This window comes from Dermacentor albipictus, chromosome 1, assembly GCF_038994185.2.
Source record: "Dermacentor albipictus isolate Rhodes 1998 colony chromosome 1, USDA_Dalb.pri_finalv2, whole genome shotgun sequence".
NCBI classification, from domain to species: domain Eukaryota; kingdom Metazoa; phylum Arthropoda; class Arachnida; order Ixodida; family Ixodidae; genus Dermacentor; species Dermacentor albipictus.
The window spans coordinates 405,061,147-405,084,143 of NC_091821.1; the positions used below are offsets into that span (position 1 = coordinate 405,061,147).

The 22,997-nt window shown below is 46.8% G+C and overlaps 1 protein-coding gene across 1 annotated transcript; it reads left to right on the plus strand.

Annotated features, from left to right (window-relative positions):
* The first annotated feature begins 203 nt into the window (after nt 1-203).
* Nucleotides 204-12,990, plus strand: LOC135903576 (uncharacterized). Its single transcript, XM_070530917.1, has 6 exons — nt 204-278; nt 412-468; nt 3,081-3,548; nt 10,299-10,436; nt 10,572-10,628; nt 11,563-12,990. The coding sequence occupies exons 1-6, from the start codon at nt 267-269 to the stop codon at nt 12,133-12,135; spliced, it is 1,305 nt and encodes a 434-aa protein (XP_070387018.1). The 5' UTR covers nt 204-266; the 3' UTR covers nt 12,136-12,990.
* Nucleotides 12,991-22,997: the final 10,007 nt, after the last annotated feature.

Consider the following 22,997-nt stretch of genomic DNA (forward strand, 5'->3'; position numbering starts at 1 on the left):
TCGCATCACACCCTCACCACGTCACACCCTAAAATTCCCCCCCCCCCTCCGCGTCACCGAGAGGAGGAAGGAATGTAGAACTACTGGCAGGTTTCGACATGTGCATGGACTCGCGACTTGTAAGGAATACAGACGAAGGCTGTATCAGGGCGAACGCGCGTTGACAGAGCAATGCGTCGAGACTACTATATAAGGTGCTCGCTCGGCGACAGTAGGCTGCCACTTCGTTTGACTACGTCGGTGAGGAAACCAACCAACTGGTCACCATGTATGCCAAGGTGCTCGCTTTCGTATCAAGTTTCAGCCTAATGTAGAGATGCCATCGGCAACTAGAGCCGGTTCGAAAGACGGCTGCTCACCGGTGAAGTTACTCCGTACATTAACGATGCCGTCTGCGTCGCTTCATTTCAGATCATCTTGTGCTGCCTTGTCGCCTATGCTGCTGCCCAGCAGGCCAGCCTTGACGGCGTAAGTACCGCTCAACCAGTGCTCTCAACCGTCGCTCGAAAGTCTGCAGGAGACTAGGCTTTAAACAAACAGTGCAGTTCATGTTAGGGCTTTGGATATGGGGAATGGGGAGAAATGATTGCACTACGGTTCGGAATTTATTAATGTCGCTAGAACATATCGATGCTTTCGTATGCCTCTAAAATTTTGGACGCGCTGTTGAAACTTTAGTAGCAGTAATACGTGGCAGTTTTCTAAAGTTGCGGAGTCGATCATCAGAATAAATTGTGTCTTGTGCAGGTTTTCAGTTGTTTTTGGTCATTCCGTAGAACAAGGATACCGTTGGAGCGAAAGAATCCTACTCACCTTTTTTCTGCATTGTCTACTGCAGAAAACTATGACAACAAGTGCATGGTTCTTCGCTAAACGCGAGTTAATTCCACAACACAACCAGTTTTAAGCGTACGTAAAATGTACCGGATAATGTAATCAATCGTCATTTCAGCCTATGTTCTGTGTGCAAAAAAGTCAAGTTTTCAGAAGTCCGAATTTTCTACGACGTCATCCTTCACGTAGTGCAGGAATATAGTGAAAAAAACATATGGGGTCCATCTTGTATATGGCTGCAGACGGTGCGACGTTATTTAACTAGCCGTACTTGCTTCGTGGCTGTGGTGCTGGGCTGCTAAGCACAAGATCGCGCGATCAAATCCCGGTCGTGGCGGCCGCATTTCCATGGGGGCGAAATGCGAAGACACCCATGTACTTAGATTTAGGTGCAGGTTAAACAACCACAGGTGATCCAAATTTCTATAGTCCCTTCCTACGATGTGCCTCATAATCATATCGTGGTTGTGGCACGTAAAACCTCATTTTAAAAAAAAGCTTTATTCAACGTAGACACTGTAGGTGTACAACGTTCTCCGTTCTACAGCATATAATAAAATTTTGGGAATTGGTCTTCGGCTAATGCCACAGCTTTACAGACCGTAGTATAGACAGCAAGTTGGCTAAGTGAAGCAAGGGAGAATTCAAAAGTGACTACACTCGCCGAATTTAGGTTCAGTCTTTCTTTTAATGCCTAAAATTAAATTTAAAGAAAAAGGAAAAAGCAAACCACATGCGTACGGCCAGAGAACATCTAGCAGCAGTACGTGCTTGGCCTGTCTAGCACAACTATTGCATTTAAATGCATACTTGCAATGAAGCAGCACGGAATAGCACACTGCCCGCTATTCCGAAGGCCAGCGACTGAGGATCGTGCGTGGCACCGTTAACGGTGTAGAACAGGTTTACTGTAACGCAGCGGTCTTCTGGAAGAGATCAAATACCCACCTGGCGGGTAGCATGGTTGCACGCTAGCTTCTTGGAGCGTGGAGACAGGACTCCATATGTCGGTGGATGGAAATTTAATGCCTCCGCTTCTTGGAAAGCAGATCACGTTTACTAAACCCTATAAGTTGGAAGATCAAGTCGATAGCATCTCCTATTAAAGGATTTAGAAGTACCGCAATAATATTCTACCTAAAACAGCCATTTATATTTATAATATTTTTTTTTAAATACCCTCCCATAATGTTTGAATTGTTCGCATTACAAAAGGGTGCACAGTCTACCGCAAGGTTTTACGTGGCCCAGATTAAGAAAGGCGCTGTACTTTGTGGTACTATGCTGCACGCGCTGCTTGTACAGCATTCATCTGACTTCAATGCTGCCATTTCTCTTCGCCAGCGTTACCCAAGTATCGGTTTCTCTCTCTCTCTATCTCTTTCGTTTTGTCCCAAGCTTCTCGTGATTCAGACACACGCCCCGAACTTAGCGTTTTCCCTATCATCTCAATCCATCAGAGCACCGCAAATTGAATGCTAGAATTTATTCACTATTAATGAAGCACTTGCTGTCATATACATTACACCGAAAATAAGTTCGATACTTTTAACCTTGGGTCATACATTAGCTGCCTAATAATTTCACATTTAGTGACAGCAAATGTCCATCGGAAATAGAACGAAAGATACGAAAGATACGAAAGAACAAACAAATGCAAGGAGGTTAAGTACAACAGAATATTCGACCTTACAATGGAAGACAGGGGAGAGGAACATAACATGATGAAAATATTTCAACAGCTTCGTTCTGTTTACTGAACTTTACTGTTGTACATAGGACAAAACAAAAGAAACGGACACACATGTACGGCAGTTTAGCGGCTCTTTTTATGGTCCATGATATATTAGAATAAGTCGTTTCGTGGGTTAATCCAGAAAAGCCCGGCTTACTTACCTTATGCATCAAGTGCTTAGCTATATGTTTTGCTATAATTGATGAAGCAGGACAGTCCAACAGCCGCTTTTCTATCAGTACGAAAGTAACCTTTGGCTACATTCACCACAATCCTTTGTCAGAGATTTACACTGGAAAAGCAACTATTTCTTCATCAAGTGAACTATACCACCATGAGTCACCAGTAAGTTTGTAGTAGAATAATTGCAGCAAGAACGGGACAATCAATGACAATGACTTGATCACGTGTGTGGCACACTGACAATAAACGAATACATTCTTTTCGCTAGTCCTTGCATAGGTGCGAGGGCAAAACCAATGATATTTTGCTTCTTTTGCAACCTCTGCAGCCACCACAGCCGTACAGCTTCAGCTATGACAACACCGACGAGTACGGCACCCGCATCGCGCAGCAGGAGACCGGTGACGAGAACAACAACAAGGTCGGCTCCTACAGCTACACCGACCCGAACGGAGTGACCCGTACCGTCAAGTACACCGCCGACGCCGACGGCTTCCACGTTGTGGTCGAGACCAACGAGCCAGGAACCAAGACCTCCAACCCAGCCGACGCCCAGTACGTCGCCAACCCCATCGAGGTCGCCCCAGCCCCAGCCGCCGCTGTCGTTGCCCAGAAGCCCGTTGTCGTGCAGGCCGCCGCCCCAGTCGTCCACGCCGTGCACGCTGCCCCCTTCACCGTCCACGCCGCTCCAGTCTCTTACGCTACTGCCCACCACGTGACCCCAGTCGCTGTCGCTGCCCAGCCAACTGCCATCGCTCACGCTCCAATTACCTACACTCTCGGCCGTGCCAAGAGCGCTTAGGGTATTCTAGAAGGTTCAGAGTAGCAATGTGTTCAGAACGACGGGCGAACGCCCGCTGAATCCTGAAACGAAAGTCAAGGTATTCGAATAAGCAGAAGTATATTTGTTAAATTAGGTTTTCGGTTAATTTCCTTTTTTTTTCTTTGGAGAGAATTTAAATAAATATAAGCTGTTACACACACGTGCTGTACTTTTTATTTGACCTCGGTCAACTCTCGACAAGCTTTGCTAGATCGGAGGCTAGGAAACTCAACGTAAAGCCCAGCCCAATGTTCTGATTTCACTTGGATAGAGTAACGCTCTTATGAAAACAAAAACGCGCTGATTTTCTACTGCTTGCCCAAGGGATAAGTTTACAAATATATTTCTACAGCGTTCCAATAATACATCTGGCATAGCTGCAGGCTTACCTTTATAGTAAGCCTGCAAAAAGCCTCTTCACTGTATCAGCCACGTATCTTATGGAATTTCATCGAATCGCTTCACTGAGCTGCTATGGTAGTATGATTTCAGAAGCATGGTAATCTTGTATCTTAGATGTGAACAAACGTTTCTCTTTCAATGGATGCAGAAGAAAGCAAAAACTTTTGTAAGCTCTATGCTGATGAATACAGATTTGCTGAAACGTAAGCATAATTAGGGAGAAGAGATCTCTAAGTAATTTGAAAGCCGCGTGCATGTATCTGTATGGTAAATGTATTCACACATTTAAAGAAAAAGAGTGCCATGTAGATCAAGACTTCATGAGATCAACAGTGGTAGAACGAGTGAAGCCGCAGTATGGAGGACCAACGTTTAAACAAGGAAACTTGTCTTCGACGGGACAACAAGGTCAGTTATGCTGGACAATTTACTATTTTAAGTGCTTCAAACGATGCCATACATTAACAGAAATATCAACAAACACTCACTCCATAATTTAAAAAAAACAAGTGTGTGTAACCAAGCAAACGGTTCTTTTTTTTTACGCCAGCATCTATGTTAGCTCACACGTGCCACCGCACTGCTATTGTTGCACGAATCGTTACAAGTGGATGCCCGAGTTAATTCATTAGGGTTACGTATATTCTTTCTACCGTTCCACCTTATGCTAGTTCTTTCTCAAAATGGCTGTGGCTTAGCTAAGGTTAAGCCCAGGATGCGAAGCATACTAGCCTTTATTTTAGTTGTTGAACCACTGTTTAGCCTGGTGAACTGCTGTTGCTTGGCTATATTTGGTTCGGCTAGACGAAGAAACAACTCATGCGTTACTCTGCTTCGCCTTCAAGAGTGGAACGCGACAGCGTTCCCGTCGACCCGCCAAGGGGTGGGCTACGGCGCAGCGGCTACGCGCCCCGCATTGGACGCGGTGAGCGTCGAGCAACGCAGCGTTCGGCGCGGCAACGAAATGTGCACCTGAGCAAGCGACGCACGCCTGAGCCTTAGAAACAGCTCGTTTCTAAGGCAACACCGCATTCACTAGAGGCGCTTTTGTACCGCTTTGAAGCATCGTACTCGTGGCTCAGTGGTAGCGTCTCCGTCTCACACTCCGGAGACCCTGGTTCGATTCCCACCCAGCCCATCTTGCAAGAGTTGAGCCAAAGCCACCTAGAAACAAGCGCAGCTGCTTATATACCGCCGCGACGCCGCGAGCGACGGCGCGAGTTGGAGCCCCGTTTCTCCTCTGTCGTGACGTCACGGTGTCACGTGTATGGCATGGGGTCGAAGGTCATTGAAGGCGACACCGCCGCGCATGAGGAGCTGGGTTGAGCTCTCGTAATATGCTTCGCATATAAACGTTGTGAAATTCCGACGCATTGGGGCAATCAACGTTACGCGGAGCATTTCGCAGCTATATAATCATCTAGCATTTTTTTAGTATATTGTTAACAAACTGCGCAGTGGGCCAATTTAAGGCGAGTAGGTGTGCGTGTGACACCATGATGACGGTTCGACGAGGATGGTGGCGACAATGGCACACCGGCAACCACACCAAGATGGCGATCTGCAACAAAATTATGACGACATGATGGTGGTTGCGTAGCTCCACGTAATTCCGAAAGCTGTGTGTTGGTAGTCGAGGTGGCGAAACAGACCACATACAGGCAATATAAATTAGCACATGATGTGTTGAAAATTTGTTAGAACTCAAATTCTCTTAATGAACTTAAGTTCTTTGATTATTTTCTATTTTGGTGACGGAAATTATTGATGTTAAGTTTCGTTACCAGTCGCCGCATGCTCACTCCCCCGTTACCTTATACAATGCCACAAGGAAGATCGTTTACCTTCCTCCCTATAATCACTTCGGAGAACTGGACCATATCTAACGCTGTTGCCCGTGCGGTCAAATGGTACTACGAGGATTCACCGTGAACGCACAGTGCCCACGCCAAAAGAACGCTCAGAAGACAACGCTGGCTACCTCGCTGAAATTAAGTTGAGATATCGCCGAGCCTGACGTGCGCCGTCGCCACAACTTCGGAGCAGACCAAGCCATGGCAGGTTCTTAGCCCTAGCCTGGACGACTTGAGGCACGAGCTGATGAAAGTGTGTTTCCCATTCGTCGAGTTTCCGAAGATCCTCTGCCGCGGATGACTACGACGTAGCTGGAACCGTCTCGACGACATAGCAACGACACATCCACATCTAGACCTACTCTGGAAGCGCGGAAGACGATGCCTAAACAACTGATGACGTGACATAACAGCAGTAGGACAATGCAAAGCCGCCGTGATGCGACTGCAGGCCTAGTTGCAGTGCACGACCAAGTACCACTGACGTAGACTCGCTTATAGACGGCCACAAAATCACCGCTCTAGGAGACAGAGGAGCCGCATACTCTATCATCAATGGAACATTTACCGCCGAGTGGAAAAAAAGTGAAGTCCACAAGGGATGGGACTCAAGTCGGGTCAGCTGGAGGTCATGTAACACCGCCGACTGGGACCTTCGAAATACTACTGCACTTATTGCGGGACGTAATCCTGGGCATAGGCTTCCTATGTCAACACGCGGCAATCAAGGAGTTGCTATCACTATTAATGATGCTGTTCGCGGAATACGTCAATTCGCCAGAGAGGGCCTCCAGTCACCACACTGCATATGTATTTGAAGATCAAGTAAGCAACCAGCCCCTTTAACATCATGATATCAGTGCCACATACATAACAGGAACCATCAAGGGTGATCAATACCTGCTACTCAAACGTAAACCTGTGTGGCAAAGGTAATCACCCCTTTTTGTGGAGAGAAAGCGAAGGTGAAGATAGCAAACTTGCAAGCAGTGCAAGCACATTAACAACGGCACGGTGAGTGCATAGATGGAAGATATTTTTCAAAACCAGCAATGCATTGGTTTTCTCAGATTCTGCTCCGTCCCTTTCCTCTAGATCCATATTCTTTGAACCTTGCAAGCTTAAACATTATTCTTAGTAGTGCCACGAGAAAAGAACATCTCCAAAAGATTGCTACTACGATACAAAGACTACTTTTCGTCTTCGTCACCTAGAAGACAAACATCAATTGCTAAGCACTGCTTAGCAATTTGTCAAAGCCCATGCATAGTTTAGAAATAGGGCGGAATATCATAAAACGAGAAGTTGATGAGAAATGATCAAGCTATACAAGATTCCGTGAGAGTCTCCTCTATGTTTAAACAAGAAGGATGGAAGTCTATATTTTCGGGTAGATTATCATTGCCGGAACAAAGTCACGAATCACATCTAGCCACTCCTACGATGCGCTAGACCGACACTGCAATGCGGAATATTTCTCGTAGAGGGGTCTTAAGACTGGCTACGGACAAATTGAATTGGGTAAGACTGACTGAGAGAAAACGGCCTTTATAACTCTGGAGGACGATTCCAGTTGAATGTGATGCTATTCTAGCTTTGCTAGGCATCTGCGACAATGTAACGTGTTATGGACCCGGCATTTGTTAACCTTAAATGGCACACCTGTCAGCTTGAATGACGTTATCGTCTCTCACGCTAACTGTGACGATCACGTGATACCACTAGGAAGGATACTCGATACAGGCATGTCATCCGGACTCACTCTCAAGCCGGAAATGTGTGGCTTTGATTACAAATAGGATCTGCTCATGAGCCACGTTCTGTTCATGAGACAACTGGCATCACTGAGGTCCCACAGCCCGTCCAGAAAGAACGTAGTACGCAGGTTCCATGACCTGCGTGCCTACTACAGAAGTCTTGTCAATAACTTTTCGCGCAACACACGTAAAATTGTTTAAAAAAACTGAAACATCTGCAGCAACATCTTTAATAGGTACAGCTAGCAGACTTGCCCGTATATATGTGGTGAAGAGTTCATCACTTCCGCAAGTATCCGTTAAGGACTTTTCATTTCGTTAATTTATGCCCAGAAAAACCACCAACACTCAACCTACTATGATAGTGGCGAGCACAGTGGTTGGTTGTCGAATGTAAACTCACGGATATAGTCAGGCCGCTATTTATACGTGTCAATTTAGATTCCATCATAACTGCTGGTGCTTATGTATATTCGAGAACATACGATGCTATAGGCGTCGCGTGTGCAATAAGATTGGGCAAGAAAACCTCTTTGAAAAACTAATCGGCGATAGCAATAAACAAATTTTGTATATAGCTTTTGCATCTAGATAACTAGATAACAGTGAAAAATCAGTGACAAAGCTGGAAAAAAGAAAACAGTGCACGAGTAACAATGATAACGTCATCACGTCGATCTGCTCCAACGTTTCCTGCACCACGAATCCCCTCCCCCCATTAATTTTCACTTCCACTGCTGCTGCTCCCGCAAGCCTGCAGGCCCACACTGCAGTAGCCCATGGGAACGCAACCCGCTAAGCTCGCCATCCAGTAACAGCTGCACATTTGTTGCCTATGAACCTGCACGTTGTTCCTATAGAATCCGAATAGGCACAAAGGAAGGGGTAACCCCGACGACGTTACGAAATTCACGTTCCTCCACTGGAACCCTAAAGCTGCAATCCAGAAAATTCTGCTTGACCCCGCAAGCTGCATGGGGATGTATGAGGTGGGTAGGTTCACCAAAACATGTATGGAAGGGCTTTAGTTGCCATTTGAGGTGCTGTACAAATGCAGTCCCCGCGACCAGAGATGGCAGCCGTTGAACATATATCGAATAAAAGAAAATTCCACCGCTTCCTTTGACACCTCTAGGACCTTGCTGAGATTTACTTCAGAATAAATGAAAGCTAAGGAATAGCCACGCGGTAGTGCCATGGAACAGGCGCTTGTTGGGGTATTAAAGCATGCGACGTGCTGTTTTCTGGGAGCCTGCCCTCCGCGTGGGATGAAATGCCTTGGCGTCAAAATGAAATGCGGTGGTCGCGACGTGTGGCACATGCTACGTGTGCTTGGCAAGTCGATCGTGTCGAATCTTCCGTTACGACCAGATTACAAGTGCATACACTCTCGCAGGGGGTGTCCGATAGCCAAGAATTTCACAAGAAGGGGTACCAACATTTTAAAAGCGACTGCCTCGTGTCAATGCCCGAATACGTCTTCATTATGGAGCTCCCACCGTTCAAAGCTATATATATACATATATATATATATATATATATATATATATATATATATATATATATATGATAGTTCCAAATCGAATGGTAATATCGTTTGAAATTTCCTCGAGCGTGGCACATTTTTTACAAGAACTGCGAATTGCATCATTTGTCAATTTAGTTTCAGCGCTTCAAACTAAAACCTTATTTAATGAAACCACTCAATGTGTCGTTCTGCAAGAAACTATAGCTAGGCAGAGAAAATGTTCGATAAATGGGTCGTTCCCTATTTTTAGAGCGTAACAAAACAAATTCCAGCACTGACCAATTTCTCATTCCTCTGCTGAGCACCATCGCAATATGGAAGTTGAATCTACAAAGGCAGTTAATTAACTGTGCTGCACAGCTCGCGAGCAATGACGTTATAGCTGCCCTAATCGCAAAAATTCTATTCATCAGTGAATGCAAATGGGTACTAAAACTGGTTGCTTGAGAGCTCATGTTCTAGGAAAGCGATAAAGAACTGAAAACCCGCCCCACCGAAACAGGCAAAACAGAGCGAAGCAGTGATATCTGTGACAAAGTGGGTGGAAAATTAACAGAGATTTTTTTTTTATCGAACATTTGACTCTGTCTGATTCGCAAATACTGCCACTAATATACACACGTCCCCCTAAAGTACGGCGTCTCATCTGCAATTCTACACGTGCACGCGACGGAAATATTGGCTGCGCTGAATAGTAATACACGTCTCACAAAAATGGTGCACGTCGAGCCTGCTCTCGTTGCACGGGAACCCATACTATTACCATACCGATCGCGTTGCCGCCGCATTCCGCGGCGACAACGGAGATAGCGAAGTATCGGGATGGCACATCTCTTGTGGAAACAAGTTTCCGGGCGGAGTTTATAATACGAATCGTCACGAGGAGGGACGTCAAAATGCGTGCGCGCTGCCAAAGTGTGCAGCCATGGCTGGACAGATCCCGCACGTCCTTTCCACCCCTCATCGCGACTCTGTCTTCTGGCTCTTCTTCTTCAGTGGACACCAGTGAGGCGGCATCAGAGCCGTGCCGCCTGGAAGGAAAAAAATCAAACCCTTTCCAGCTATTTGGTGGAGGCCATTCGCTCCAGAGCATTAAAAAGAAATGCAAAGAAAATAAAAGAAAACTATATATATATCCCGCTTGCTCTAGGATTCAGCAGCACGTTCACGGAGTAGGGTATAAAAACGTGCACGAGTTCAGACGAAACGCCAAACATCCTTGAGTCACGCAACGCGGAAGGAGAAGGACTTTCGAACTGTGATCGCCAGCGGTCCTAAACAGGCCACCCCGACATATCGTCTCATCACCATGATCAACAAGGTGCGCCGACCAACATATGGACTATGCCGTTAATTAACGTGTCTTGTGTGTTCCCTGGCCGAAAAGTGTCATACTCGAAGAGACCAGCGGAACCATACTCCATATATTTGTAACAACGTCTGTGTGCCGTTTCAGGTTATCCTCTGCGGCTTGCTGGCCTATGCAGCCGGCCAAGCCCAGCCAGGAGATCTTGTGAGTACAGAAGCAGCTGGCCCGAAATCACACTTTAATGATGAGTAACACTATAGTATGGAACTTCTCAACGCTTTTTTGCTTGCTTTCTTTTATTATATGCTCAAGATTGTACGGTATAAAAGAAGGGAGTACGAAATTTGGCGTTCTGTTCAGCAGCGACAGCCCCCAGCAGAGAAGTGATAACAGTTAAATATTGATAAGAAACTTTTGTGCTACTGCAAAATCTGAACTATGTGACGATGGAGGTCCATGATGAGGTGTATGTTAATGGTGTTATTAGGCTGCCATGCTAATAGTATTTACGATAATATATCTTAACATGGAAGCACTTAAATGAGAGCACTGGGCGTGTAATTGCAGTCTAGTATGAAGCTAACGAATTTGTGTAGGTTATACGTCAGTGTCCCCACAGGTGTTGCAAAGCTTCATCAAGAAGGCAAGTTGGGCCAGTTCGCTAGGATTCATAGTAAGGTTCGTCACAGCGCAACGCAAGACAAGCACAAAATGAGGTATAAAGCACCGTGTAGTCGTTTTATACATTCTTTTGTCCTTGTTTTGCGTTGCGCTGTAACCAACCTTACTATGAGTTGCAAAGCTTTTTTGTGTGAAAAGTTACCATCATTATTTTGCCTGGAGAATGTTTCTACTGGAGGGAATTACATTTGCCGCATTAAAACATTCCGCTATCGCATATCGAAATAATCCCAGCGTTTGGTGTGTACTAGTACACTCCTAAGGTGCTCGCACTGGCATGGTTCCCAGAATCCCCCTTAACACTCACTGCAAAAGTCACTGGAAAACATCTCGCAAATCACGTTTGGTTGAAGTAGGCGGGAACATGCAGATGTCCGAGTTCTTATCGTTGCGCTTTGACACGTTTTCTTTTTTCGGTTTCTCTCTCCTTCTTCCTGACGCGACGTCCTCGTCATAGCCGGCTGCGCCGTACAGCTTCAACCACGACACCACGGATGAGTCCGGCACCCGCATTACTCACGAAGAGACCAGTGACGAGAACAACCACAAGGTCGGTTCCTACAGCTACACCGATCCAAACGGCATCACCCGCACAGTGCGCTACGTGGCTGACGCCGGCGGATTCCGCGCCACCGTCGAGACCAACGAGCCGGGAACCAAGACTTCGAACCCTGCCGACGCGCCGTTCCTCTCCAACGCTGTGGAGCCGCCTCCAGCCCCGCCAGCACCGAAGCCCGCGCCAACCGCCACCGTGGTCGTCAGGCCCGCTCCCAGACCCGTGGTCGTCCGCTCAACGCCTGTTTTCCACACCCACCCGGTATTCCACGCCCACCCGGTATTCCACGCCCACCCGGTTGGGCACGCTCTTCATGCCACACCGGTTACGCTTCACGCGGGGCCAGTCGCCCTGCATGCGGCGCCTGTCACCTTTGCCACGGCCCACCACGGCCACCCGGTAACCGTGAACGGTCATCCGATCGCCATCGCCCACGCGCCGCTGACGTACACCCTGGGCCGTGCCAAGAGATAAGTGCAGTCGGCTGGTCAAGCCTGTCGCCTGGTTACCTCCTCCGGACGTTACGTGTTAGCGCTAAATCACTACTGGTTGCGCCAGCCGTCTGTCACGTGCAGTCGGGACGGCGAGGATTTCGGCTGTGCTTTCTGGTTATTATAGCTTGCCTAGCATTGTTTCCTCCTCAGCCCGAGTCAAAGTCGGTGTATGCGAAATGAATGTGATCGAGTTACACTTCTATACTTGCAGTAGTTTCTGTAAAATAATATATATCTTTTTCTTCTGTGAAAAGGTACTGCCATACTAATCTTATTAATTCTTACGATATTGAGTATTGTGAGCCGTGCTGCTAAGGACGCACTTTTTCGAAGCCAGCAGCTGAAGTACTATCTTCATTGAGCACCCAAATCAGGTGCACTGCTATGCAGTAGCCAATAAATTTAACTTACGTACACACTGGTAATGTCTGCCCTCCAAACCTTTCTTACCATTTTCGGTTGGAGTTCATGCTTGCCTGCTTCTGTTGTTTAAAGTGGGCGCATGTGGTGCGAGTCGGGGTACTGCCTTAATTTCTAAGCTCGTATCCACATGACTTATATAACAACCCAATTAACACACGCTCTACCTAACACAATAAATAAAGCTTGCTCAATTGCAAATTTGTTGAATTATTTTCCTATGTTTTTCTCATATTTCTTTGTTTACGGGTGCCATTTGTGTAAACTGTAGATAGCTGTATTATCAGTACTGCCTTGCTTCTTTCAAGTTTGAGACCATTGGAAACTAGCGAATATTTTCTTGTCATTGAAGCGCATGTATCATTTTATGCAGTGTTCAAATCTTTAGCTTGTATTAAAAATTGATTTTTGACTATGCCTCTGTCTAATATCTCAATGAACAATCAACACGAGCTTTCTTTTTCTGTGGAGGCATATACTTATTTGTTTGCTCGTGTTGTTGCTCTGTGAGATTAAGCCCAACCGATCCATGTTTCATCAGTTTGAAATTTTTCTCTCAGTTCACTATTACGAGCCCACATGTAGGGCCAAATTTAACATTTAACTAGGCATTGCATCTTGAATATGAATTCACCTTCAACTTCCGCACAGGCTCAGATTGGAAAAGTTTATCAAAGGATATGTTCTTGGGAAAAATAGATAATAATAATATAATATACGCAATGCATATGTATATGTATATAGATATATAGTCATATCATAAGACGCCAACCAACACTGACACCAAGAACAACATAGGTGAAATTACTTGTGCTTAATAAATGAAATAAAGAAATGATAAGTTAAAAGTAATTAAAGTGGATGAAAAAACAACTTGCTGCAGGTGGGAACCAAACCCACAACCTTCGCATGCGAAGTTTGTGGGGTCGGTTCCCAGCTGCGGCAAGTTCTTAGTGTCAGTGTGTGTTAGCTTCTGATGACATGACTACCAAAAATCGAGCCGCTCGGTTAACCCCCCTTCTTCGCGTTTATATATATATATATATATATGTATATATATATATATATATATATATATATATATATATATATATATATATATATATATATGCACTATTGCAATGCATGCTCATTGACCCGGAGAGGCAAAGCAGAAGGGTGGGTCTAAAAATTTATCTGCAGAAAACTAAATTAATGTGTAACAGTCTCGAAAGACAACAGCAGTATGCGATAGGTAGCGAGACACTGGAAGTGGTAAGGGAATACATCTACTTAGGACAGGTAGTGACTGCGGATCCGTATCATGAGACTGAAATTATCAGAAGAATAAGAATGGGCTGGGGTGCATTTGGCAGGCATTCTCAGATCATAAACAGCAGCGTGCCATTGTCCCTCAAGAGAAAAGTGTATAACAGCTGTGTCTTACCAGTACTCACGTACGGGGCGGAAACCTGGAGGCTTACGAAAGGGTTCTACTAAATCATAGGCGTATATGTATATATGTACGAATATATATATATATATATATATATATATATATATATATATATATATATTCACCTAGCGCTTCGCACCAACAGCCCGAGCTCGTGTCTCGCGCCGCAGCGGTGGCAGTCCGCAAAGTGCCACATGCATGTTACCCACTACAACTTCCCCCGCGGTGACGAGGAGCCATCCTGGCGCAATAAGGTGATGATACGATAAGGGGGTCGTGGTACGGCTTCAGGCGGCTGACGCGAATGGTCTCGCGGCCACGGCGGCGTTTGTCCGAAGATGGCGTCACCGGTTCGACCACATAATTCACAGGCGAAGTACACGCGACGATCCGGTACGGACCTTGATATTTCGGAGCAAGCTTTGGGCTAAGGCCTGGAGCTTGGAAGGGCAGCCGAAGCCAGACGTGAGAGTCCACGGCGAGTGGCTGTGTGGGCTGATCGTTGTCGTGGCGATCTTTGTGGATTCCTTGGGTAACCGACGTGAACGAGTGAGCCAGTTGGCGGCACTCTTCAGCATGGCGAGCAACTTCGGAAAGAGGGGTGAATTCAGAGGCATCCGGGTGATATGGTAGTACGACGTCGAGGGTAGGGGATGGTTCACGCCCATAAAGAAAGCAAAATGGTGAGAAGCCTGTGGTAGCCTGAACGACGGTATTGTATGTGTACGTCTCAAAAGGGAGTACTTCGTCCCAATTGGAATGATCAGACACAACATACATGGCGACCATGTCCCCAAGAGTGCGGTTGAATCGTTCCGTTCGACCGTTAGTTTGTGGGTGATACGCCATAGTGGTGCGGTGAATAGTGCGGCACGCGGCGAGTAGCTCATTAATAACTTCGGACAAGAAGACACAGCGTCGGTCACTGAGCAGTTCTCGTGGTGCGCCGTGCCGTAAGGCGAAATGCCGTAAGATGAATGCGGCGACGTCGCGAACAGCAGCTGAAGCGAGTGCAGCATTCGCCGCATATCTTGTCAGGTGGTCTACTGCGGCAATTATCCAACGATTTCCGTTAGCTCTGCATGGAAGAGGCCTATAAAGGCCGATGCCAACCTGATCAAAAGGACGTGCAGAACACGGTAAAGGTTGCAGAGGGCCTGTCGTATGAGAATATGTCTTGCGTCCCTGACAGGCTGCACATGACCGAATGCATTTGCGGACATAAAAATACATGCCGTGCCAGTAGTACCGCTGGCGGAGCCGCTCGTAGGTTTTCAGGACGCCAGCATGAGCTTGTTGTGGGTCTGCGTGGAAATACGTGCTTACGTCGGAACGCAAATGGCGGGGGATGACTAGCAGCGATTTGCGACCGCCTGGCGGATAGTTTCGGCGGTACAAGATGGCGCCCCGTAGCACGCAGTGGGTGGCTTGGCGACGAAGGGCTCGAGGGCATGTAGACATTGAAGAACTGCTAAGAATGTCAATGGGAGACAGTCCACAAATCTTTTCTCTGTTCAGACAGCATGTCATTAACAGCAAGCGTAGCAACCGGGCACTCTATGAATGAAGGTGGCATTTCGTCGGATCGCATGGGCGAACGGGAGAGCGCATCTGCATCAGTATGTTGGCGCCCGGATCGATAAATGACGCGAATGTCAAATTCTTGCAGCCGAAGAGCCCAACGTCCAAGACGCCCCGACGAGTCTTTCAGTGACGGAAGCCAGCAGAGCGCGTGGTTGTCTGTCCCAACGTCAAACGGACGGCCATACAAGTAAGGGCGAAATTTGTTTAAGGCCCAAACTATAGCCAAACATTCTTTTTCCGTGACCGAATAATTGGATTCTGCCTTCGTGAGAGCATGACTCGCATATGCAACCACATATTCTGGAAAGCCAGGCTTCCTTTGTGCAAGGACGGCTCCAAGACCAACGCCGCTGGCGTCGGTATGAACTTCAGACGGTGCTCTCGGGTCGTAGTGGCGTAGAATAGGCGGTGAGGTAAGCCGACGTAGCAAAGTGGTGAAGGCTTGGTCACATGGTGGAGTCCAGTCGCGAAGGTCACCAGGGCCAGCCAGGAGCTTCGTCAGGGGAGCGATGATACAGGCAAAATTGCGCACAAAGCGTCGAGAATAAGAGCACAGACCGACAAAACTTCGGAGCTCTTTCAGTGTAGTCGGCCGCGGAAATTCTGCGACAGCACGAAGTTTGTCAGGGTCGGGAAGGACGCCGTCTTTGGACACGAAATGGCCAAGTAGGGTCAGCTGGCGGGCTCCGAAGCGGCACTTCTTCAAGTTAAGTTGAAGGCCGGCGGTGGTAAGGCAAGCAAGGACTTCGTGTAGACGAGAGAGGTGAGTGGTGAAATCAGGGGAGAAAACTACCACGTCGTCCAAATAACACAAGCACGTCTTCCATTTGAGGCCTCGTAGAATATTGTCCATCATCCTTTCGAATGTCGCGGGTGCATTGCAGAGGCCGAATGGCATTACTGTAAACTCATACAGGCCATCAGGCGTAATGAAAGCTGCCTTCGAGCGGTCGGATTCATCCACTGGCACTTGCCAATAGCCCAACCGCAAGTCTAAAGAAGAAAAGAATTCGGTACCATGAAGGCAATCCCGGGCGTCATCTACGCGCGGTAGAGGATAGACATCTTTTCGTGTAATCTTGTTGAGGCGGCGATAGTCCACACAGAAACGAATCGAGCCATCTTTTTTCTTAATGAGTACTACAGGAGACGACCAAGGGCTGCAGGATGGCTTGATAACACCACGTTCAAGCATGTCTTCAACTTGCTCGGCGATGACTCGACGCTCGGTGGATGACACGCGGTACGGACGCCGGCGTAATGGTGCGTGATGTCCCGTATCAATGTAGTGAGAGACGGTACTTGTGCGGCCTAATGATGCTTGGTTGCAGTCAAAAGAGGCGTGGAAATCATTTAAAAGAGTAATAAGCCGATCACGTTGTGTCTGCTTGAGGTCATCGGCAATAGAGCGACAAAAAACATCCGGTGATACTCGGTTAGATGGCACATGGGGTGCCAGTGCTGTTACGTTGGCAGTATCCACGTCGTCGGGAACAGAGAAATGCACAATAACGTCAGCGTCCACAGTCTGGATGGTATTAATAGTCTCGCCACAGTGCAAAGCCAAAGTGTACGAATTTGGGTTAGAAATCAGTATTTCTGCAGCCCCATGGTGAACCGTGAGGAGGGCGAAAGGCAACAATATAGGCTGGCGGCGAATTAAGATGGCAGCGGGTGAAAACATGACCGTCGCTTCGGCAAACGATGCGCATGAAAGAGGGACAAATACCGCGCTGTTAGGGGGAAGGTCAGTATCTGAAGCCACACAGATCCTGGTAACATCATGAACTTGAAAGTCGTGAGATGGCACAGCGCACAGAACGGAGAACTGAACCTCAGCACAGTCAATGACGGCGTGATGGCGCGCCAGAAAATCCCAACCGTGAAACACATCGTGGGAGCAACAAGTTAGCACAAAGAAATCAGTCGAATACAAAATGTCTCGAATCAGCACCCTGGCAGTGCATATAGCGACTGGCTGAACTTGTTGTGCACTGGCTGTTCTAAGCAATAGTACCGAAGGCATCATGGTCACCTTCCGTAATTCACGGCAAACTTTCTCACTAATCACAGATACAGCAGCACCTGTATCGACGAGCGCAAGACATTGGATGCCATCAACAGACACTTCAATACCGTTAGCGGGGGAAAAACGAGGACTTTGATGTTCCGACGATGACGCAGTTCGTGCCTCAGGAACTGCGGAAATCAGTTTTCCGCCTCAGTAGTACTGGCACTGGGCCTACGACGCATGGGTGAGAGTGAGCGCCGACGAGGGGAAGGTGAGCGACGAGTATTGTAGAGCTGTGACTGCCGTGCTGGTATGTCATCAGCAGCGTAGACTTCCGGTGGTGGTCGCTGAGGCATACGGAATGGTCGGAAGCCGGAGCTGGGTGGTCGCGCGGTGCCTACGAAGGCCGGCAAGCGCCGGCGGCAGAAGCGCGCTACTTTTCCCGGTGTACCGCAGGCATAGCATATTGGGTGTTTGTCAGGAGTGTGCCAAGGATTTGTGCTTTGCTGCTGTGCGCTGAAAAAGGGAGCCACCTGCTGGCGAGGCGAAGGCGGATGAGAGAACACCGGCTGGAGAGGCGCTGCAGGCGGAGGAGAGAATCCCGGCACACGAGGCGCCCGTGCAGCGGCTTCAGCATACGTCAGAAGTGCGGCCACGGCACCCGGCTGACACGGAGGTAGAAGAGCTTCGGTCACTTGCTCTTGAATTACCTGTCGGATCGCTGGAGCCAAATATTGAGAAGGCTTCTCCGTGGTCGGCAAAATCGAGAGCTGTCGCGCGACCTTCCCACCCACAAATTTTTGTATTTGCGTCAGCAAGTTGTGCGGTTGTCGCCAATAACCAATGCTGCTAACGAATCTTCCGTAGGCGACGGGCGCCGAGCTAAGATGCGTTGTTTCCGTAGCTCGTCAAAACTTTGGCACAAATTGATAACTTCGGCCACGGTACGCGGATCCTTCGCTAACAAGATTTGAAATGCGTCCTCGTCAATGCCTTTCATAATGTGTTTTATCTTGTCCTGTCCCGCCATTGGCGGATTCACGCGCTTACACAGGTCAATGACGTCTTCGATGTAACTTGTGAACGTTGCACCGTGATGTTGCGCTTGCCCCCGTAAGCGTTGTTCTGCGCGAAGCTTGCGCACAGCGGGGCGCTCGAACACTTCTGTGAAACTTGTCTTAAGTCTGCTCCACGTTGTGAAATCGTATTCGTGGTTTCGGAACCAGAGGTTCGCGACGCCGGTTAAGTAAAACAGCACGTCGTGCAACTTGGTGACGTCGTCCCACTTGTTATGCTGGCTCACCCTTTCGTAAGATGACAACCAATCCTCCCCGTCATGATCATCGGTGCCGCTAAAGATGGCAGGATCACGCTGGCGCAATGCACCTGAAGCGATGACCGTCGGAGGCTGTGGTGCATCTTCCTGGGTGGTTTCGTCAGTCATGGTCACAGCAGTCGGTAGCGTCCGGATTCGGAGTTCCAGTTTTCAAGGTTACCCCGCAGCTCCACCAAATGAAATGGGGTTTATTGCAGCTCGTTCGAGGGATCGCAGGTAGCTCTAGATCATGAGTTCTAGCGCTTCGAATCAACAGCCCGAGCTCGTGTCTCGCGCCGCAGCGGTGGCAGTCCGCACAGTGCCACATGCATATTACCCACTACAATATATATATATATTGCTGGTTATATAAGATATTCTGTATCCTGTTGATCACTACTTCTAATGAAGGTAGCGTGGCTGCTCTAAATGCTGTAGAGGTCAGTATAGAATTCTTCTGTTGCGTTTACTATAACATCGAAATTGCTGAATACATTGGCCTGCTTATTTTTCACTGCATGCATTCTGGCCTGTGCTATCCTCAGTTGACTTCTGACTCATATCAGGCTACAGCAATACTTGATTGCTTTAAATATTTGCTATATTATAATTTTGAACTGATATTTTTCTACTGATTTCTTTCTTCTTGTATATTAGCTTTGACAATTAACTGAATTCTATCTTTTCTTATGAGTTAGACACTTTCATGCTTTCCGGTTTCCTTTAATGCGACAGCGTTATGCGTCCCATGAGGCAGAAAAACCGGCGTGATCAAACGATGGTACAAAAAATTTTCATCATCAGTGAGGTCATCACAGTGTAGTGTGACCTTCGTAGCAATTCAGAAGATAGTAAAGGGTGTAACAACATTATTTGCATTAAATATAAGTAGGACATGGGAATTGAAATGAATTAGGGTAAAGTAAGGTGAATTAAGATAAGAACAACCTAGAGTAAGGTGACTTAAGTTGTAGTAAAGTGAATTAATGTGAAATAAAGTGAATGAAGGCGAAGTAATGTGGACTAATGCGTTTTAAAGTGGACTGAGGTAAATAAAAGCGGATTAAGGTTGAATATGTGGATTGATATAGGTAAAATTAGGGCAAAGTTGTTTAAGGTGGAATAAAGTGGATTAGGGTAGATGAAGGGGATTAATGTTTACACAAGTTTGATCAAGTTCCATTAGGGGGGACTACAATGAATTAAGGTAATGTTGTGAAGGTCAGGTGACAATCTCTGACCTCACGTATCATGGACGTAACCAATTAATTAGAGAAGTCATATAATGCTTTCGTGTTCAAATCAACTAAGGATGCGTAAGTGGTTGTCAATTACATTGAACACTTTGTTTCTTGGGAGACTTCGGGTTGCCTTGGTGCCTTACCACCAAGTTCGAGTGCTGCTTCGGAAATCAGCCTTGGTACGGTTTTATTAATTACCTACAAGTTATCGTCAGCTTCCTGTTCTAAAGCTGCATATTTGTTAGCGAGCTCCTGCCTGAATTCATCTGCTTTCTCGCTCATTGCGTCTAGGTCGGCCTGTTTCTTCTCGACGAATCTTACTTTATCTCTCTTTAAATTGAGAGAAGTTCTAGACCTCAATATTCTCTGGTAACTGCCCTTTATCATACCTAACACTTCTAAATCCTGCACTATGCTGGGATCGCCAGAAAGCACGAGATCTATTTTATTTGTTGTTTCGCCATTAGAGCTATTCTAGATCCATCGCCTGTTACCGAGCTTCCTGAAGAAGGTATTGATTGTTCGGTGTCTATTCCTTTACGCTAATTCTAACATCTCTCCTCTAGCGTTCCTCGAATCGTTTCCTTAGTTTCCACTTGCTTGTTCTTCAGCCTCATTTTTTCCTACTTTTGTATTGAAGTCACTGATGACTGCAGTATACTGAATCTAAAGATTTCTCATTGCTAATTGAATATCTTGACCAAAATGTTTTACTTCTTCATCATCATAACTTGAGATAGGAGCGTAGGCTTGTACTATCTTTAATATATATATCATTTTTAGCTTTGTATATTGTGACGACCGCTACCCTCTCATTATTGCTGTTTAATTCGTCAATGTTGCCCGCTATGTTCTTATAAACTAGAGCTCCTACCCCATATTCGCCTTTATCCGCAAGACCTCTGTAACAGAATACGTGGCCAGCAGTCAGCACTCCATAAGCCTCACCAGTTGTAATCTCACTAAGGACAATGAAATCCGAGGCAATGCCTCATGATTCCAAGTTGAAGTGCATACGCAGTTAACGTAAATCAGTCCTTAATTTTACTCAAGAACAAACTGACACTGAGCTTCTGATGTCTAGATGTATTGCGCTGCCTACGTTTCGACGAAAACAATAATCCCTATTTGTTTTTGTTGTTGTTTTTGCGCTATGAATGGCGCAATAAAGGTTGCCAAAGGCTGCTAGGTCTTTATCTTGCACGCGCTGAAGTGGGATTTGCCAGTCATCGGGCTCGAGTAAACTAATTCCAGGTTTTTCTAAACGCACGAGCCTGTCGGCACCACTGTGAGTCCTGTACTTTGCGTGTGAGAAATACACCTTCCAGATCGTGAAAGCACTCTAAAGTGCGTGTCTTTTTTTTTCCCATGCACCTATGTATACAGTCCACGGGAGGGCTGTCCCGCAATGCTGCCAGCGGCCATAACGCTTGAAGCGAAAAAAGAAATTAGGCGAACATCCCTTGCGACAGTTTCCTTCTGACCACCAATGCAAGGACGTGACGCTGTGTCAGTTAATTACAGTTGCGTACAGTACGTTTTCGCCGCGAGCCCTCAGTGATTCGACACGCGGAAGTTCAAGGACATGCATATAGTGAACAATTACTACGTGACACATACCACTTCCATCTCAACCGCTGGTGCACATTTCTGCAGAATGAGAAACGAAAGCACGCCATCCTTGCGCAAGTTCAGAAGCTTGAAAATATCAAGTCCCTGCCTGCTGCATTTCCCTTGCAATTTCCGCCGATGAACCATATGGCACTTTGTGATGAAAGCGTTGGCATGAGGCGGATTTATCTCCAGGCAAGAATGACGTGAAAATTGGGCCAGTTTGGCGTACTAAAGTAAGCATTGCACTGATAGATCAGAGGCCGCATTCACAAGCTTTTCGTTTTCTACGTTTTATTTAGCCACAAGATTATCCTGTCAAGAATGTAGCGGGATAGCAATGGAACGCATTTAGCCGATTATCAGTGTTTGAAGGCGGCATCGATGCCAAGCACGAACGAAGGATGGGGAAAGAAAAGAAGTGATGTCACATGGTATTGGAATGGTGGTATAGGTGTGCAGTTTCTGGATGCGTTCTATGCGATGCAGCGAATTACTTTTCACTACAGCTACGCGCCTTCATCCCTTCATTTCCCAGGCATCTGCTGTAGACAAGACAACCTCGTGATTGCGGAGCTGCTGGGTTTCGGTGAAAGCGCTTCCTTATTTAAAAAAAAAAAATCGCCATGGCTGTCACTCCGTCGGCCATCTGTTTGCATTGAAGCTACGTGCTCTCCCTCTTTCTTTCTCTCGTAGCACGTGGCGCTCGCCCTGCACGAGCTCTTTTCATTAGCTTTTGGTAGATGCATCTCTATGCAAATGATCATGTTTTTGTGCTAGTTTGCCTCAGAAACACGGGTGAGATACTTCGCGCAACCGAACGGCTTTGTTCAAAGTATTCACATGTCTTACCGTGTGAAATCATTTTAAGAAGAAAAGGTATCACAGAATTTTTTCATGTGCTATTATAACACGGTTGCGCGTATTAAAACGGAAACGCCAACCAGCTCGCACTATCCCCCTTGCGTAGTACAAAAACGCTTAGCATGTCTTGGCACGTGAAGGGTATATTTAAAATATTGGAACATTATCTCTCTTAAGCAATTTTGCACGTGCTTGCCTCCGCTGGCGGTAACGGGTGGGTCCCGTTCTCTCCCCGGGTCGTCGAGTTCTTTGAATCACTACGGTTCGTGGAAGGCGGGCTCGTAATCACTGCTGGGCGCCAGGCAGACCGAAAATCATCTGATACACCCATAGTAATTTGGGATCTACCCTGCGGTTTGCG